Here is a 21,754-nt window from a genome sequence, read left to right as displayed (position 1 = left end):
AATGTCCACAGAACATGCTCCATAACACTAAAAAGTACAGACATGAAAAAACATGGGTACGAGGACCCGTCGCGCACCAACACAACAAATATACAACACTGACAATAAAACAATCTCTGACAAAGACATGAGGGGAAACAGAGGGTTAAATACACAACAGGTAATGAATGGGATTGAAAACAGGTGTGTGGGAAGACAAGACCAATGGAAAATTAAAAATGGATCAATGATGGCTAGAAGACCGGTGACGTCGAACGCCGAGCACCGCCCGAACAAGGAGAGGCAACGACTTCGGCAGAAGTCGTGACAAGTTCCAACAATAGGGGCCTTTTTTACCGTTCTTAACACTAGAATCCGCCATAAGCCAACGGCCATTGATGTTTGATTTTGTAAAGAAAAAATATCAGCCTCCAAAAAAGCTGTGTCCTGTTCCTTCCTGACATTTCCTAAATGTTTGTATTTTACAGTGCTCATTTGTCAAAACTTTGAAATCACAAATAGAAAATATTTTGAGCCTTTTTACTTTTTTCACATTGGTACATTGATACCCAGCCAGGCACTAATGCAACTCTCTCTCATCACTGAATGAATGACAAATGGATGAATGGGCGATAATTGCTTCATAAATTACTTCATAATCCAATTTAAATTAGGCCTAACTGAATGATGAGGGTGAAGAGCTTGATTTAATTATTGTAATGAGTTTGTGTTATGCCTATTTTTTAAAATAAAAATATTTAACTAGGGAGGTCAGTTAAGACCTAATTCTTATTTACAATGACGGCCAACACCGGCCAAACCCAGACGACGCTGGACCAATTGTGCGCCACCCTATGGGACTCCCAATCACGGCCAGTTGAGATACAGCCTGGATTCAAACCAGGGTGTCGGTAGTGATGCCTCAAGCACTGAGATGCAGTGCCTTAAAGCGCTGCGCCACTCGGTAGCCCCAGCTTTGGCGGGTTGATACCATTGTCTTTTCTGTTTTACTTTGTAAAAAGGTCTTACAGGACTGTTTTATTTACTGTAACTCTATTACTAATCAAATGTATTGCAAGGGAAACAAGAACACTTTAGAATAATGCAAAACATATCCTTGACTCTATCCAGTTGGTGAGAAGGAAACAAACAATGCCAGTCAGCCTGCACAGCAGGGCCATCAAAACTACACCTACAATATACATAAACTAAGTTCACACATAATAAGAGAACCTAATAATCTGGTGAGTGACAATATTAGGCCTATCAGTTGTCCAATTGTACAGATGGGAGCATCTTGCAATTGACAGATGCAGGGAAAAGAGGATCACTTTATTAAATCTTCCTTCAGAGTCACATGCAGGTAAAACATATTGATTTCTATATTGTATCAGAAAGAGCATATTCTGGAATTTCTATGACACTTACCTTTGCTAAATAACTCTCAAAATGCAGGAGGTGCAGCTCTATTTCCAAATTTCACTTTTTCCAAGAATATCCATGCTGTCCATGCATTCAACACATGACCACTCGTGCGGCAGCATTGCTCTGGCTACTCAGCAAAAACCAGTAACATTATAAAATAAAAATATGTTATTCTGTTGTCAGTTGATGAATGGGCGATAGAAAACATATAGAAATTGATAAGGGTGCATGTGACTGATGAGGGTGAATAGGGTGATTGGATTTGATTGATCTGAATGATAGGGTGATGAGGGTGAAGAGGATGATTGAATTTAGAACAATAGTGTAATGATGAAGAATTGTAGGAGTTGTGGGGGATCTAATTATTTTATTATGAAAGGCTGGAAAATGTATACAATTCCCTCGGGGAGTCAAATCAGACACGGAGTACAACATACAATGTGTGTAGTTCACAATGGCAAGGCGAACCGAACAAATGGAGGCACTGACAGCATTGCAAATGCTGCAGAATTTAGATGAGTTGGAGTAGGATGGAGGAACGCATATTGAGCTTGAAATCGACACTGCTGATGAAGAGTCATCTGATTTTGGATGTTGACTTCGAGTCTCCGATGCCTGAGCATTGCCACAGAAAAACTAGAACAGAGGCAACTGGTGATCCCAGTTGCCACGGTGAGACAGAAGTCTGGGAGGGATGGCACGGTTTGGGTAGAAAAGAGTGACGAGTTTGTGACATGCAGATGTTGCAGAACACCAGAGATTGTACTGTTGCCAATGGAAAAGGAAACAGTATGTTGGACATGTCTATGGATGAACTCAAAGCATATATTACCAACTTTTATGTCTGCGGGGCATACAGCTGAAAGAAAATGGATGAGAAATTATTTTGGTCTGATAGGCATGGGGTGGACTTTTTCCCGGAGACTATGCCACACAACTGCTTCAGAAAAATGATGCGACACTTGCGTCAGGTGCCCATGAAAACTGTGTACAGTGCTACCGATTTGTTTGTGGGACTTGCTTACACAATCCCCCGAAGCTGTGTGCTGACTGTGGACCCAAAGCATAAAGACGAGAATGATTCATGCTTAAAACTTCTACTGGATCAATTCCCTTTAGCGGGATCGGTTTGACAACATCTGGTGAAATGACTAATTCAAATTAAATGACTTTAAATATGAAACTTTCACGAAATCACACATGTAATACACCAAATTAATTCTACGCTTGTTGTTAATCCAGCCAACATGTCAGATTTCAAAAAGGCTTTACGGCAAAAGCAAACCATGCTATTATCTGAGGACAGCACCCCATCAAACAAAGACTGACAATCATAATTCAACCTGCCAGGCGCGACTTGAAACTCAGAAATAAAGATAATTCATGCCTTACCTTTGACAAGCTTACCTTTGACAAGCTTCTTCTGTTGGCACTCCAATATGTCCCATAAACATCACAAATGGTCCTTTTTTTTTAACCAATTTCTAAAGACTGTTGACATCTAGTGGAAGCTATAGGAGCTGCAAGCATATTTCTATTAAAACGGGCTGTTGAAAAACAAATGATAGTCCCACTAAGCGCAAACCAGATGGGATGGCGTATCACTGCAGAATGCTGTGGTATCCATGCTGGTTAAGTGTGCCTTGAATTCCAAATAAATCATTGAGTGTCACCAGCACCATCACACCTCCATGATTCATGGTGGGAACCACACATGTGGAGATTATCCGTTCACCTACTCTGCATTTCACAAAGACACGGTGGTTGGAACCACAAATCATCAGACCAAAGGACAGATTTCCACAGGTCTAATGTGCATTGCTCGTGTTTCTTGGCCCAAGCAAGTCTCTTCTTATTATTGGTGTCCTTAATTAAGTAGTGGTTTCTGTGCAGCAATTCGATCATGAAGGCCTGATTTACGCAGTCTCCTCTGAACAGTGGATGTTGAGATGTGTCTGTTACTTTTATTTGGACTGCAATCTGAGGTGCAGTTAACTCTAATGAATTTATCCTCTGCGGCAGAGGTAACTCTGGGTTTTCCTTTCCTGTGCCGGCACTAACTAACGTTAGCTAGCTAAGTTAACATTGCTAGCCAACTAATGTTAGCAAGCTAAGGCTAGCGTGTTAGCTTAACTAGCTAACATTAGTGCTAGCAAAGGAATAGATCATATTTGGTGCTAGCTAGGTAATGCTAGCTAAATAGCACTAGACAGCTAACGTTAGTTCTAGCTGGATAGCTAGTTAACGTTAGCTAAGCTAACTTCAGGTTAGGTTCTAGTTAGATATACCATTAGCTAGCAAGCTCCACTAACTGGTTGTTGTTGACATAGCTAGCTTGTTAGAACAGTTATGTCTCTATGGTTGTAATTAAACATGTATATCTAATCTATATTTGCCAAATCCGCTGTTTATGATTTAATACAAGTTTGTCATATAATAAACTAGCTTCTAGGTCTATAGCTTCTAAGTCTGCTATTAGCTACCTAAATTGCAAAGTGTGTTTGTTAGCTAGTTAGCTATGTGATAACTTAATGAAAGTTGTTTTAGCTCATATGGAATTAGCTCGCCAGCTTTATGTTTATGAAGAATTTTGAGTTGTAATGACACTTTCTTTCCGATTCACATGCTTAATTATGGCAAAGCAGGAATATGCAGTCTTCTTCAAAGACCAACCAGTCCCCTCCTTGGGACTTGGTTTAACAGTGGATTGTGGGCAAGCAGGACAAGGAGATACATCTCACCGAGTTGGTAATGGTCAATTGGCCAACTGGTGGCCTCTCCCACAAATCGAAACGCAGATGGAAAGAGTCCCATGCCAGAGTTTTGAAAGTATCTGATAAATTACTGGGCTTATGTTGCATGCCAAATCTGTGTAGAGGGAGAGAGAGTAGGGTGGGTTGGGTTTGCATGTATAATAAAATGTGTTGGGTTGCATATTGAAAGGATGGATGGAGTGAAAGAGAAGAAATGGAAAAGAGACATTGAGGCAGAATTGGAAAGGGAATGAGCCAAATATATCACACTTACACTGTACATTTTCTCATACAGAAAACCAAGAGGAATTGGCCAAGTTTATCAATACTTACTGAATGAACAAAACTACAAGAGAGTTGAGGAAAGACGATAGAATGAGGTATGTCTAATAATTCACTGTGTGTGTTTATTTAATGAAAATAACTCCAACTTAGAGGTCTTAGCAGCTCCACCTAGACCTGATATGCATAAATACATTTATAAAATATAGAGGCCCTGTTCCGAACGGACCCGAGGACAACTTGACCCGTTCCATATAGACCTGGTTGTATCCAGACCCTGTCAGATCAGATCCGAGTGATGGAAGCAGCAGAAAATATGTTTTAAGTTACTTTACTAAGCATCTCTGATAATTCCCATGCAAAAATGTACCATGGTAGCACAATTAAAAAAACAAAACATGGTACTATCACAAGTTTTTCATCACTGCCATGGCAGGAGAGTACCATGGTATTTGACCCCAAAAAACATGGGAGGAAAATACCATGGCGCCGGTGGAATTACCATGTTATTTTCCTACCATGGTAGTGACCAAAAAACCATGGCAGGAAGTGACCATTCTACCATGGATGGAGTCAATATACCATGGTTTTGCGGCATGTAGTGAAAGAACATGAAAGCATTTTAGTGGTATGCAATATATTACCATGACACAATGGTCTGTGATCCCATAATTTGTCGGCCATTGCAGAATGAGTAGTCAAGGTATGATACATTGACTACTCGCTCTGCAATGGTAATGTACTGTAGGACTGGTGTACTCTGTTAAACCCCCTCAGTTCATAGTAAAATAACCACAACACCAGTTATTGGTTAAATTATTAAATACATTTAATCATACACTACATGGACAAAAGTAGTGAGGGTTGGTAGTGAGTGTTGCAACTGAGGACAGACAATTTTTTACGCACTACACGCTTAAACACTCTACGGTCCTGTACTGTGAGCTTGTGAGGCCTATCACAGGATAACCATCTCTGCAGCACCTCAATCAAGCCTTTATGGTAAAGTGTCCAAATGGAAGTCACTCCTCAGTAAAAGGCACAGGACAGCCCGCTTGGAGTTTGTCAAAAGGCTCAGACCATGAGAAATAAGATATAAGATTCTCTAGTCTGATAAACCAAGATTGAACTCTTTGGTCTGAATGCCAAGCGTCACGTCTCGAGGAAACCTGGCACCATCCTTATGGTGAAGCATGTTGGTGGCAGCATCATGCTGTGGGGATGTTTTTCAGCGGCAGGGACTGGAGAGAGAGATCCTTGATGAAAACCTGCTCCAGAGCGCTCAGGACCTCAGACTGGGGCGAAGGTTCACTTTCCAAAAGGAGAACGATCCTAAAAACACAGCCAAGACAACACAGGAGTGGCTCTTGAGTGGCCCAGCCAGAGCCCGGACTTGAACCCGGTCGAAAATCTCTGGAGAGACCTGTAAATATCTGCGCAGCGACACTCCCCATCTATCCCGACAGAGCTTGAGAGAATCTGCAGAGAAGATTGTAGCGTCATACCGAAGAAGACTCAAGGCTGTAATCACTGCCAAAGGTGCTTCAACAAAATACTGACTAAAGGGCCTGAATACTTCTGAAATATCACATTTACATGTATTTTACATTGTATTTATATACATTTATATACATTTGTAAAAACATTCTTTTGCTTTGTCATTATGGGCTATTGTTAGTAGATTGATGAGGGTAAAACACTTTAATCCATTTAAGAATAAGGCTATAAAGTAACAACATCTGGAAAAAGTCAAGAGGTCTGAATACTTTTTGAATGCCCTGTAAGAATGACTGAGGCAGCTGTGCTCTTGGGGACCTTCAATGCTGCAGAAATTTTCGACACAATCCTGTCTCGCCATTCCAAGATGGCGTAGCAGTTCAGATATCTTTGGCTTGTCGTGTCCTGTGTATATATATATTTTTCCTTCGTATATATTTCATATATATTTTTTAACCTCAGTTTCAACATATTCTCCTGCAACCCGCCTCACCCAATGTGGTATGGATCTGCAATTTTTTATACTTTAGAACCGGAACTCTCAACATAAGCTAGCCAGCTAACTAGCTATTAGCTAGTAGTCAGTTAGCCACTGCTAGCGGTCATCAACTAACCTTAGCCTGGTCAACTCCTGCCAGTCTGCACAGCGCGATTCAACCCAGAGCATACCAGACTGCTTTTTCTCCACATCTTCAGTTTCCTACCGCAAGCTCTGAACCTTTTCACCTGGATCATCGCAGCTAGCTAGCTGTTATCCGAGTGGCTACCCCCTAGCTAACGTCTCTGTCCTGAAGCAAGCACCAGTGAGCCTGGAGCTAGCCTCGTGCTAGGCCCATCTCCCAGCTAGCTGAAGAGGTCCATCAGCCACTCCTTGGGCTACAATACATATTTTGCCAATTGGCCTGGAACCCTTTTACTGCCGACACGGAGCCCCGCCGATTCCATCACGACTGGTCTACCGACGTAATCCGCCCGAGGGGTTTCAACAGGCTCCTCCATCGCAATGTCTCCTGAATGCCCATCTGCTAGCCTGCTAGCCGCGGCCCGCTAGCTGTCTAGAGCATATCGGACTGTTAGCTGAAGAGGACCATCAGCCAATTTCTTGGGCTACAATACCTATTTTGCCAATTGGCCTGGACCCTTTTACCGCCTACACGGAGCCCTGCCGATCCAACACGTCTGGCCTGCCGTCGTAACCGTCTGAGGGGGTTACAACAGACTTCTTCAGTCGCGACGTCCTCCTAAGGCCCTTCTGCTAGCCCCGGCCCGCTAACTGTCTGAATCGCCGTGTCTCCAGCTTGCCTACCTTCCCACTGGTCCCTATGATCACTTGGCTACACTTGCCTCTCCCGAATGTCAATATGTCGTGTCCATTGCTGTTTTGGTTAATGATTGTCTTATTTCACTGTAGAGCCTCCAGCCCTGCTCAATATATATGCCTTAGCTAGCCCATTTGTTTCACCTCCCACACTTGCGGTGACCTCACCTGGTCTAAATGATGTCTTCAGAGACAAAACCTCTCTCATCGTCACTCAATGCCTAGGTTTACCTCCACTGTATTCACACCCTACCATACCTTTGTCTGTACATTATGCCTTGAATCTATTCTTCCACGCCCAGAAACCTGCTCCTTTTACTCTCTGTTCCGAACTCAATAGACGACCAGTTCTTATAGCCTTTAGTTGTAGCCTTATCCTACTCCTGCTTTGTTCCTCTGGTGATGTAAATCCAGGCCCTGCAGCACCTAGCTCCAATCCCATTCCCCAGGCGCTCTCATTTGTTGACTTCTGTAACCGTAAATGACTTGGTTTCATGCATGTCAACATTAGAAGCCTCCTCCCTAAGTTCGTTTTACTCACTGCTTTAGCACACTCTGCCAACCCTGATGTCCTTGTCATGTCTGATCTTGGCTTAGGAAGGGAACCAAAAATCATGAAAGGGGGCGGAGTTGTAATCTACTGCAGAGATAGCCTGCAGAGTTCTGTCATTACTATCCAGGTCTGTGCCCAAACAATTTGAGCTTCTACTTCTAAAAATCCACCTTTCCAAAAACAAGTCTCTCACCATTGCCGCTTGTTATAGACCACCTTCTGTCCCCAACTGTTCCCTGGACACCATATGTGAATTGATTGCCCCCCATCTTCAGAGCTTGTGCTGTTAGGTGACCTAAACTTGGACATGCTTAACACCCCGGCTGTCCTACAATCTAAGCTAGATGCCCTCAAACTCACACAAATGATCAATGAACCTACTAGGTACAACCCCAAATCTGTAAACACAGGCACCCTCATAGATATCATCCTGACCAACCTGCCCTCTAAATCAACTCAAATTATTTTATATAGCTCTTCGTACATCAGCTGATATCTCAAAGTGCTGTACAGAAACCCATCCTAAAACCCCAAACAGCAAGCAATGCAGGTGTAGAAGCACGGTGGCTAGGAAAGACTCCCTAGAAAGGCCAAAACCTAGAAAGAAACCTAGAGAGGAACCAGGCTGTGGGGTGGCCAGTCCTCTTGTGGCTGTGCCAGGTGGAGATTATAACACAACATGGCCAAGATGTTCAAATGTTCATAAATGACCAGCATGGTCAAATAATAATAATCACAGGCAGAACAGTCAAAACTGGAGCAGCAGCACTGCCAGGTGGACTGGGGACAGCAAGGAGTCATCATGTCAGGTAGTCCTGATGCATGGTCCTAGGGCTCAGGTCCTCCGAGAGAGAGAAAGAAAAAGCGAGAAAGAGAGAATTAGAGAGCATACATAAATTCACACAGGACACTGGATAGGACAGGAGAAGTACTCCAGATATAACAAACTGACCCTAGCTCCCCGACACAAACTACTGCAGCATAAATACTGGAGGCTGAGACAGGAGGGGTCAGGAGACACTGTGGCCCCATCCGATGACACCCCCGGACAGGGCCAAAACAGGAAGGATATAACCCTCTGCTGTCTTCAACCAGGATCTCAGCGATCACTGATTCATTGCCTGTGTCCGTAATGGGTCTGCGGTCAAACGACCACCCCACATCACTGTCAAACGCTTCCTAAAACACTTCAGCGAGCAGGCCTTTCTAGTCGACCTGGCCTGGGTATCCTGGAAGGATATTGTACTCATCCCGGCAGTAGAGGATGCTGGATTATTCTTTAAAAGTGCTTTCCTCACCCATCTTAAATAAGCAAGCCCCATTGAAAAAATGTATAACCAGGAACAGATATAGCCCTTGGTTCACTCCAGAACTGACTGCCCTTGACCAGCACAAAAACATCCTGTGGCGTTCTGCATTAGCATCAAATAGCCCCTGCGATATGCAACTTTTCTGGGAAGTTAGGAACCAATATACACAGGCAGTTAGGAAAGCAAAGGCTAACTGCCTGGGAAACTGTAAGGGCCATGGAGAATAAGAGCACCTCCTCCAAGCTGCCCACTGCACCGAGCCTAGGAACCACTGACACCACCGATAAATCCACGATAATTGAGAATTTCAACAAGCATTTTTCTACGGCTGGCCATGCTTTCCACCTGGCTACCCCTACCCCGGTCAACAGTCCTGCACCCCCCACAGCAACTCGCCCAAGTCTAAGGTCTTTGAAAGCCAAGTTAACAAACAGATCACCGACCATTTCGAATCCCACCGTACCTTCTCCGCTATATAATCTTGTTTACAAGCTGGTCATGGGTGCATCTCAGCCACGCTCAAGGTCCTAAACGATATCATAACCACCATCGATAAAAGACAATACTGTGCAGCCGTATTCATTGACCTGGCCAAGGCTTTCGACTCTGTCAATCACCGCATTCTTATCGGCAGACTCAACAGCCTTGGTTTCTCAAATGACTGCCTCGCCTGGTTCACCAACTAATTATAAGATAGAGTCTCAGCTCACTGGTCACCATAGCAGCACCCACCCATAGCACGTGCTCCAGTAGGTATACATCGCTGGTCACCCCCAAAGCCTATTCCTCCTTTGGCCACCTTTTCTTCCACTTCTCTGCTGCCAATGACTGGAACGAATTGCAAAAAAAAACAAAATAAATAAAAAAAAATAAAAAAAATCACTGAAGCTGGAGACTCATATCTCCCTCACTAACTTTAAGCATCAGCTGTCAGAGCAGCGCACAGATCATTGCACCTGTACATAGCCCATCTGTAAATAGCTCATCCAACTACCTCATCTCCATTTTGTTATTTATTTATTTTTGCTCCTTTGCACCCCAGTATCTCTACTTGCACATTAGTCTTCTGCACATCTATCACTCGTGTTTAATTGCTAAATTGTAATTACCTTGCCACTACAGCCTATTTTTTTGCCTTACCTCCCTAATCTTACCTCCTTTGCACACACTGTATATAGACTTTTTCTATTGTGTTATTGACTGTACGTTTGTTTTTTCCATGTGTAACTCTGTTGTTTGTGTCGCACTGCTTTGCTTTATTTTGGCCAGGTCGCAGTTGTGAATGAGAACTTGTTCTCAACTGGCCTACCTAGTTAAATAAAGGGGAAATAAAATAAACAATAAAAAGTCTGAGCTCTATGGGCAATTCCTTCGTCCTCATGGCTTGGTATTTGCTCTGACATGCACTGTCAACTGTGGGACCTTATATAGACAGGTGTGTGCCTTTCCAAATCATGTCCAATCAATTGAATTTACCACAGGTGGACTCCAATAAAGTTGTAGAAACACTCAAGGATGATCAATGGAACCAGGATGCACCGGAGTTCAATTGCGAGTCTCATAGCAAAGGGTCTGAATACTTACGTACATCAGGTATTTCTGTTTTCACTTTGTCATTGTGGGGTATTGCATGTAGATTTGAGGAAAATGTTTTATTTAATCAATTTTAGAATAAGGCTGTAACATAACATGTGGAAAAAGTCAAGGGGTCTGAAAATAATTCAGAAAGTATTCAGACCCCTTGACTCCTAGACTATTTCTACATTCTGTTACATTACAGCCTTATTCTAAAATGGATTGTCGTTTTTTTCCTCAATCTATACACAATTCCTTATAATGACAAAGCAAAAACATGTTTTGGGAAATGTTTGCTAATTATATATCACATTCACATAAGCATTCAGACCCTTTACTCAGTACTTTGTTGAAGCACCTTGGCATTGATTACAGCCTTAAATCTTATTGGGTATGACGTTACAAGCTTGGCACACCTGTAATTGGGGAGTTTCTCCCATTGCTCTCTGCAAATCCTCTCAAGCTCTATCATGTTGGATGGGGAGATTGGCTGCACAGCTATTTTCAGGTCTCTCCAGAGATGTTCGATCGGGTTTACTGGACATTCAGAGACTTTTCCCGAAGCCATGCCTGCATTGTCTTGGCTGTGTGCTTAGGGTCATTGTCCTGTTGGAAGGTGAACCTTCGCCCCAGTTTGAGGTCCTGAGCACTCTGGATCAGGTTTTCATCAAGGATCTCTTTGTACTTTGCTCCGATCATCATTTCCCTCGATCCTGACTAGTCACCAAGTCCCTGCCGTCGAAAAACATCCCCACAGCATGATGCTGCCACCACAAGGATGGTGCCTGGTTTCCTCAGATGTGTAAGTGCGACATTGGCGGATGTGGTGGATTTAGATGCAAAACAAACTGACAGATTATGATGGGTATTTTTTTTTAACGCACCGGTCTGTCAATCGACTCTAGTTAATATACACTTGTATGTTTTTATTTAACATTTTGAGACGGGAAACATGTTTTTCATAAAGTTGAACTTTATGACAGCATGTAAAAATTAGGTTAAACTTTTTTTTTGGTCCAAGTTAGACGTCTCAAAAGGCACAGAATTGGTGGAACGACCCAGTAATAGTAACAAAAGCTAGTACCATGGACAATTGTGCATAATATATCATTCTTTGTAGGCTATAGAAACAGTGTCCTTCAGTAAATTATTTCAGCACATAAACTCAACCAAACTGTCCAGAAAGTCCCCCCAGCATGAGAAAGGGGGCTTGCTGGTGAGTCCATCTTTTGGTGTTTCAGTGGCTTCTTCGATAAGATGATAAACTTCAGATCAGAGTAGGCCTACATCAAACTGGAACCTGAGTGTAACGGTTTTCTTGAGTCGAAGGAGAGGCGGACCAAAACGCAGCGTGGTTATTATTCATGGTTCTTTAATAAAGAAACTATACATGAGACTAACAAAACAACAAATGTGAAAAACCAAAACAGCCCTATCTGGTGCAAACACAGAGACAGGAACAATCACCCACAAGAGACCTAAAGAATATGGCTGCCTAAATATGGTTCCCAATCAGAGACAACGATAAACACCTGCCTCTGATTGAGAACCACTCTAGGCAACCATAGACTTACCTAGAGTACTACTCTAACCACAATCCCATAACTACAAACCCCCCCAGACAAAACAAACCACATAAATCCCCATGTCACATCCTGGCCTAACCAAAATAATAACGAAAACACAGAATACTAAGGCTAGGGTGTGACACTGAGGTAAACTACTTCTTGGTATTTGTTATTTTAAAACATAAAATCCCAAAATAGGCCTATTAATTGTCCTACAAATAACTTTTCCGATGAGCGGTCGTGAGCAAGTGTAAAAATGTGCATTTCAGTAACAGCTTGTAGAAATGTTGTTCTTGAGGCTGAGATGTCCAGTATACATCCATATGAGGAAGAGGATAACTGAACGTATTACTAATTTTGGCATGTTGCATGCGCATCATTGCGGGAAGCGTGATCAATAGGATCGATAGTGTACGGCTGTAATGTAGGCCATATTAATATTTAAAAAATATGTCTAAATCTATTACTTTATATCAAGATTAGTTGCAGACAGTGCTATACCACATGGATTCTTAATCACCTGGCAATTGGAACATTCTTTCACTGACCCATGTCTGCTTGACTATAAAAAGACAATAACCTTGTTCCTTTTCTGTATAAGAGTCCAAATCTATAAGAGCAAACAAAGTAAACTAAATTAATATGTTAAATGTGGCTTTGGCTACAGAAGAACCAATCCAATGATACAGATTATGCATTGACATTGCACAGAACATAAGTAATATTATTATAAATAATTAAAAAGTTAATACTTGACTACTAACACAGTGTGTGAAATGTGCAATGTGAAGGCATGTGAAATGCACTCCCCTTGTTTCAATTGTGGTTGAGGTGAAAGGAAGAGACAGAGAACCACGTCTATTTTTGAAACGCATCAGGCTCACACATTTTATCCCGATGTAAAAAAAATGAACAACACAGTACAATGTCAGTGTAAAGGAAGATAGAACTGTTTTGTCCCCCCAACTTAAATGAGATTCTGCACAAAAAGTGAACCAAGATTTTATTGACAAAATTACATTTTCAAAAATGTATATGTTTTTAGAAGATTATGCGACACACGTTGTGCTGAACCTGAAACGAAATATGACTTGAATATGAAATGTATGAATCATACAATTACAAATGACATTATGCTGGAACAAGCATCAAATCAAATGTATTTGTCATAAGCTTTGTAAATAACAGGTGTAGACTAACAGTGAAATGCTTACTTATAGGATAAAGTGTGACATCCCGAGGAGTCGTATACCATAAGTATTTTATATCTATGTTATAAAAAATAAACACATTTTGTAGGCCCCATTCACAGTGAAGATGAAACCTCTTCCTTGGGCTCTGCAACAAACAAAAAAAAGACAGGAGTTAGAGTTATGTCCTGTGATATACTATATGTTGCATAACGGTTAAGTGTATTTCTTGTGATGCATTATATTAATTAATTAATGGGGCTTGCGAAAGCACCAACTTGAAATCTTTGACAAACTTCTGACTTATTATACTGTAGTTACACTGTATTATTAGTGGGGTTTGTGACGCACAACCCCCATTTTAAATCTTTGACATACTTCTTATATTTCTTTGGAACGTGATTCCTCCTACACTGTTTAAGCTAGAAACGTCATTCAAACGTCAAGACATGCAGATCGGTCTGGAATAGTGTGCTTGTAGAACATTGATATCTTTTTACTTTTCCTGGGATTTCCTCAGCATTCTAAAGGCCCCATTGTGACGTCATCACTTTCAACATTCCATTCACTGTAAATGCTATGATGCTACTCTTAACACAAAATCAGCTACTTTGACCAATTTGAACTACTTCTTAGACAAAAGGTTAGTAAACTCTTCCTCTACTTATCTGCTTTTCGAATCTGAACTCAGAAGTAATGTCAAAGACATTTTCATCTAACTTTTTATAAACAACTGGCATTTTGGCCACTTTCCCAACAAGTTAAACAAAAATGTAGAGGTCAGAACATCTTCGTCTACTTCTGTTCTTCAAATCTGTCATCGTAACAAAAAAAATATCTGTTACCAATCCAACAATACAGCTGTTTTAGTAACTGCATTGACAATTTTTTCCCAAATTCTTTCAAACTGCCATTTTAACTACTCCCCCAAAAATGCAGACAAAAACGTAGTGTATGAAATGTTCCTCTACTTGTCTGCTTTTCAAATCTGAAATCAGAACAGGAATAGCTTCTACCAATCAATAAGTAGAGCTGTTTCAGTAAACCACCAATTGCTTTCATTAAAGATGCAGTATGTCATGTCAGAAACTAGAACATGTATTACTTACCAAAAACAGCTGCACATTCCAATACAAGTACATGACATTTTGAAGTTCTCTTTGCTTTGTCATAAAATTAGCAAATACGTTTTGCCTTACCAAAAGTAATGACCACAACTACTGACAACAACCACAAAACTACTGACCACAACTACTAAACCTCAAATACTGACCACAACCACAAAACTACGGACCACCACTACTGACCACAGCAACTACTGAACCACAAAACTAATGACAACAACCACAAAACTACTGACCACAGCCACACAACTACTGACCACAACTACTAAACCTGGAATACTGACTAAAACCACAAAACTACTGACCACCACTGCTGACCACAACCACACACCTACTGGCCACTATTGACCACAACTACTAAACCACAAATACTGACCACAACCACAAAACTACTGACCACCTCTACATACCAAAACTACTGACCACAACCACACACCTACTGACCACAACTAATGAACCACACAACTACTAACCACAAAACTACTGAACCACACAACTTATGATCACAACGGCACAACTACTAAACACAACTGCTGACCATGTCCACACTATAGGGCCCAAATAACCTGCAACACAACCACTCAACTACTGACCACATAATTACTGACCACTATTGACCACAACTACTGACCATAACCACACAACTACTGACCACAATTACTAAACCTCAAATACTGACCACAACCACAAAACTACTGACCATAACTAGGGACAACACAACTACTGAACCACACAACTAATGACCATAACTACTAAACCTGGAATACTGTAGCTGTACATAGTCCATCTGTAAATAGCCCACCCAATCTATCTACTTCATCCCCATATTGTTTTTATTTACTTTGCTGCTCTTTAGCACACCAGTATCACTACTTACTCACCATCATCTGCTCATCTTTCACTCCAGTGTTAATCTGCTAAATTGTCATTACTTTGTTACTATGGCCTATTTATTGCCATACCTCCTCATGCCATTTGCACACACTGTATATAGACTCTTTTTTCCCCCTATTCTGTTGACTGTACACTTGTTTATTCCATGTAACTCCGTGTTGTTGTTTCTGTCGCACTGCTATGCTTTATCTTGGCCAGGTCGCAGTTGTAAATGAGAACTTGTTCTCAACTAGCTTACCTGGTTAAATAAAGGTGAAATAAAAAAACGTAAAAAAACTACCACAACTACTGACTAAAACCACAAAACTACTGACCACAATTAGCTACTGAACCACACACCTATGTATCAAAGCTACTGGCCACTTTTTTAAATTTATTTTTATTTTTTACCTTTATTTAACCAGGCAAGTCAGTTAAGAACTGACTAACTGATTAAGAACTAACCATGGGTGTCGAGGGTTATTTTCAATGACGGCCTAGGAACAGTGGGTTAACTGCCTGTTCAGGGGCAGAACAACAGATTTGTACCTTGTCAGCTCCTTGTTACCTTGTTACTTGTTACTAGTCCAACGCTCTAACCACTAGGCTACCCTGCCAGCCACTATTGACCACAACCACACAACTACTGACCACAACCACAAAACTACTGACCACAACCACACACCTACTGACCACAACTAATGAACCACACAACTGCGTACCAAAACTACTGACCAAAACCACACACCTACTGACCACAACTAATGAACCACACAACTACGTACCAAAACGACAGACCACAACCACACAACTACTAACTACAAAACTACGGAACCACACAACTTATGCACAACTAAACAACTACTGACCACATAATTACTGACCACTACTGACCACGAGACTACTGATCAAAACTACACAACTACTGACCACAACTAATGAATTACACAACTACGTACCAAAATGACTGACCACTACTGACCAAAATACTGACCACAACCACACAACGTATGGCCACAACTACTGACCATGTCCATACTGTAGGGCCCAAAGAACCTGCAACACAATCACACAACTACTGACCACACAACTACTGACCACAACTACTGGTCTGTTATGCACTAGCTCTGGTCCTGTGCATAGTGTGACCCCCGCCCCCCCCGATTTCAGCTATTATGGGGAAGTATCTACCAAAATAAGTACATTATGGCATTACCTGAAATGATACAGAGAATATTTCAAATGCTTCCCAGTCTGGACGACCTGGAACGATAAAGACAAGATTTCTAATGCTCACTAGCTTCATCCTCCTTCTCAGGATCGTGCCCTGTCCTCTAAGTAACTTAACTGGCAAGTTTGCCTGTCTGTATCCGTTGATCCTGCTGCTCTGATTAGATAGAGCAAAGCTGTCTCCATTCACTCGCTTCATATTTCACCCGAGCACTTCTCATCACACTTTTCAGTTTTCACACGCAACAACTGTAGTTCAAACTGACCACACCACACAACTACTGAACGATAACTAATGACCACAACCACAAAACTACTGACCACAACTAGCTTGACCTCAACCACACAACTACTGAAGACAACCATTGAACCACACACCTACTTACCAAAACTACTGACCACAACCAGACAACTACTGATCACACAACTGCTAAACCACATAACTAATGACCACTGGGTGTACTGCTCGTTCTGCTCCCCAAGGGACCCCATAGGCTCGCATGGATAGGCAGAGTTGAAGGTAAAGACAAAATGATGAACCTGGGACATAAAAAACAATCCTGGGAACTGAGGAGTCCATTCAAATTGAATATGGCTTTGAAAGTATAAATACCCTTAGACCAATAATCTGATATGTTTTCTTACACACTAAGAATTCTTTATTATGCCATATTGGAGAGTATGAAAGCCATTTAAGATTAGATCTCATATGCTTCTCTGTAAATGTCCACACATTTACTGAGTATGCTATAATGGGTCCAAACAATAATGCACATTATTTAGGAGTCAATCCAGATTTCTTTTTTTTGTAATCTAATTGGTGAAACTATTGACTCTTCCATAGCATGCCAAGGAACAGAAGCCTCTGGGTTTAAGCAGGTCTTCAGGAAATGTATTTGGAATGATAGGTGATACAATTTCTGATTTGGAATTGCAATTCCACCTGATGCTTTTGTTCTCTATAGTGTTGCATATTTAATTTGTGGTCTCTTTCTCCCCCAAATGAACTTCTTTATGACAGAGTTTAGAACAATAGTCTATAGGAGGAGGCAGTGGTAACATGAAACTTTTAAAATTGAGGGAGGACATTCATTTTAATAACTGAGATTCTAGAATGCAAAGAAGTGGCCCGAGTGGACCATCTTTGTATGTATTTTTGGATCTTTTGAAGGATTTCTAAATCGTTCTTCCTGCAAGTAGTGGAATAGAGGGGGATATGGTAATGCATACATTTGTTTCTTCACTGGGACCATGGGTGGTAGTTGCACGTTTCCCATAGCCGAGTTAAGACGTAGTAGAGCTGATTTAGACCAGTTGGTCTTGTAACCAGACCATGAGCTGAATGCTGTGAAAATAGACATTATTGGCTGGAGGGATTTCTGAGCGTTTGTGATGTAGAGCAGTATGCCATCTGCATACAGAGAAATTGCTTGTTCAGTTTGTTTGATTTTGATATGTGAGGAAGCCGAATTTTGACATATGCTTAGTGCCAGCGGTTCAAGGGAGAAAGCAAATAGCATAGGGGAGGCGGGACAACGCTGTTTACATCCTCGTTGTATGATAAATGGATTAGAATGGGTAGATATAATAGAAGGATTCACATACATGGTGCGAATCATATGTATAAATCTAGCCCCAAAACCAAAATATGCAAGCCATAAATATTCCCACTCCAAGAGGTTAAATGCTTTCTTTTCATCTAAAGATAACACAGCACAGGCGGCGCATGTTATCGGCTGCACGATGACCCTTAATAAAGGGTAAGGATGTTTGGTAAGGATGTACGATCTTGTTAATAACGTTGTCTAGACGCATGGCTAGAACTTTGGCATCCATCTTCATTTCTGTTCCGATTAAACTGATTGGCCGAAAATTTGCACAATTTGTGAGGTCTTTTCCTTTCTTAGGGATTAGGGATATAATAGCTGTATTGATGTCTCTGCGGAGTTGTCCTTTTTCAATAGCAATGTTAAGCAATTCAAGAATAACTGCTCCTAGGTCATCCCAAAAATGAGAATGAGTTCAGGAGGCATTCCATCAATACCAGGCACTTTATCTTTTTTCATATTTAAAAGAGCAGCTTTCAGTTGAGATAGTGACAGAGTCCTCTAATAAATCTTCTTGAGAACGTTTGGGCAACGTAAGGTTCTCCAGGAACTGTCAAACAAGCAGAAGTATCAAAGCTATGTGAGGAACTGTATAAATCTGAATTATATGCTGTAAAAGTTGTATTTATTTCTGTAGGATAAGATAACAGTCCCTTAGTAGGAGGTCTGAACAGCTGTATTGATGGTCTTGTTCAAGCATGTTTAAGCTGCAGCGCCAGTAAGTGGCTAGGACTACTCCCTTGAAAATAGTATTTTTGTCGCATCGTCTGCATAATGAATTCTGCTCTACGTCACAACAAGTCATTAAGTTCCAGTCTACTTGTTTTTTAGATCAATTTCTCTCTCTGTTGAATGGTTGTTTTTAAGAGTCTTCCAGCATTTCCCAATGATTTTCCAATTCACTGATCTTCTAAAGTCTTAATTTCTGTAAATTAGAGGGAAGATGTGTAGTGTTTCCTCGTATGAAACCTTTTACAGCTAACCATACCATAGTTGAGTCCTCCACTGAGTGGTAACTTATTTCTAATTATTTTTATTTTTTAAAGATCGAAACTTGAAGATGAAATCAGAGTTGTGTAGTAAAGTATTATTAAACCTCCATCTTAGTGCACACATATTCATTGGTAAGATTTTTAATTTACAAAGAATGGGATCATGATCAGATAGAATGGCCAGTAATGTTTTTATAAATTCCATTGTTACCTGTAATATCAGTAGATGTTAAAACAGTACAAAACAGTACATTTTCGAGAAAGTCTTAAAACTAGCAGAAAAGCTTGTCCTTAGTTTTGGGATTATGACATTTCCAACAGTTACTAAAACTAAGATCTTTAAGAAATGGTTTAAGTGCATTGGAAGCAATCACTTGTGATGGGCTATGAGAAGGTCCAGATCTATCTAGCTAAGAATCAATAATAGCATTCATGTCAGCTCCAATAACATGCGTATAATCTGAAGGGAGAAAATCTTTGTTATAGGAGCATAAATAGACACAAACGCTATTTAAACACGTACAGAGTGGAACATATGTTAGTAAATCAGCCCTGTTTATAATTTCCCCTTTTTTCAATTGTAAGGGGTAGATTGCGTTTATGTAGAATAAGTACCCCTTTAGATTTAAAGCAGGAAACAGCTGCCCGTTTGTCGTATTTGTTTTGAAATCAATGGACATCACCCTCTAAAAGATGTGTCTCTTGCAATAGAGACATGTCAACTTTATTCCTATGTAATACGTCAAGACATTCGCTTAATTTGGCTCAGAAGAACCCCTCAGATTACAAGAAATGATCACAAAATTAGCCATGATCCATCTGTGGTAATGTGAATACCAGTTTGATGGATAAAAGGGGAGAAAAGTAATTTATGACAACTATAAAATGACTATTTAGTTTCCAACTAAAGAACTGTATACCAGATATTCCTGAAAGAAACTGTAAACATATCCATTTTTGGATAAAATGACAAAACCCTTCAGATTGCCATTCCAACCCAAAACCCTGACAAATGTATCAAAACAGTTGATACAAAGAATCCCTCCCCTCCCTGACAGGTTAGGACACAAAAGTCCTCCCTCTCCACTTAATGTTAAGACCTATGACTGAACGCAGCGGTGTCTATCACTAAACCCCCCCAAATATCCCTGTACGTCTCACTCCATTTCCTAAATATCTAGCAAGAAATGCTCAATTGACTGAATGATTAAGCCTTAACGTAGCACAAAAATGGAGAAGTAATTTGCTAAATAATTCAGTGGTGATAGTTGACTTCTCTAGCTACGCTGTCATTGTCACAGCAACATGAGACAAGTAATCACACGAACGTTGTAAACGTAACTTAGCTATAAAATACAATTTTCTTTTATAGAAACTAGATTAACTTTCAACAACATTTAGGTAATACTGAACACTACTGAATAGATAATCAGTTAGCTAGCTAACAGTTGTGATGATAACTTACTTAGCTACCTGTCCCAAGCTGTCCCAGTTACTGTCCCAATCACCCTGCTGGCTGGAAAGCTAGTTCACTAGCTAGCATGCTGATGCTCCACTGTCAACGTTCATAATGATCCCAAGTAGTTAGATCAAATGTTTGTCAAAACTCCTTGGAGTAGTGGATAAATCCTCCTGACCAGTTTACTTATTCCATAGGTTCCCTGGTAATTGCATGGCCCCGTTGTTGAGTCTTCCTCCTCACAGCAGTACATTACCAGCGTGGTGAATGAGCTCTGCTGCTCTAGCTCCTTGTAGAATGGCTTGGCAGTCGATGTACCGGAGGACCTTGAAGATCAGCATTCTTTGTCTGTCTGAAGCATTACTATAGTCCCAGGTCCCGAGTAGGTGCGATGGGCTCTTTCTAATCTCAACCTTGTGAGATATGGATGGGCTCATTCTCTGTAGGAATTCGATGGGATCGTCAGTCTTGTCTCCTCCTTTTAAAGATATTAATTTTACATTTGAGCGACGTGAACGGTCCTCCATTTCAGCCAACTTGAGCTGCATCTTCTCCAGTTGTGACGAACAGTCGTTGATTTTCCATCTGCTTTCCCTATTTTCAGCTTGCAGATTGTCCACTTTAGCAGACAGGTTGTCAATCACTTTCATCCTTCTCTCAATGTCGATTGTAAGAGCTTCAACAGCCGCTAAAGTCTTGATGTTATCTGTTGAGTGGTTCCACCGCCTCAGCTAACACCTGTTGTAGCATATCCTTGAGAGAGTTCTGTTGCTTGGGCTAATGCCTCCTCTAATGCATCCAATTACAATTCAGTATGTTTCCCCCTTTCCCCCTTCTGATGACCAGGTGGCGAATCGCATCTCTGCATGTCTGGCAGACATAATAATAATATAATATATGCCATTTAGCAGACGCTTTTATCCAAAGCGACTTACAGTCATGTGTGCATACATTCTACGTATGGGTGGTCCCGGGGATCGAACCCACTACCCTGGCGTTACAAGCGCCATGCTCTACCA

The 21,754-nt window shown here is 41.0% G+C and overlaps 1 protein-coding gene across 1 annotated transcript in view; it reads right to left on the bottom strand.

Moving 5' to 3' along the window:
- Positions 1-13,246: 13,246 nt before the first annotated feature.
- si:ch211-180a12.2 (uncharacterized) overlaps positions 13,247-21,754 on the bottom strand; it is a 61,280-nt gene continuing 52,772 nt past the window's right edge. The window contains exon 14 of the mRNA XM_052485738.1: positions 13,247-13,598. Within this exon, the coding sequence (XP_052341698.1) occupies positions 13,567-13,598 (32 nt within the window). The 3' untranslated portion in view covers positions 13,247-13,566. The remainder of the gene's footprint in view (positions 13,599-21,754) is intronic.

This window comes from Oncorhynchus keta, chromosome 3 (assembly GCF_023373465.1).
Source record: "Oncorhynchus keta strain PuntledgeMale-10-30-2019 chromosome 3, Oket_V2, whole genome shotgun sequence".
Taxonomy (NCBI): domain Eukaryota; kingdom Metazoa; phylum Chordata; class Actinopteri; order Salmoniformes; family Salmonidae; genus Oncorhynchus; species Oncorhynchus keta.
Note: the sequence above shows the minus strand (reverse complement) of the source record. Positions and strands in the feature narration are given on the sequence as shown.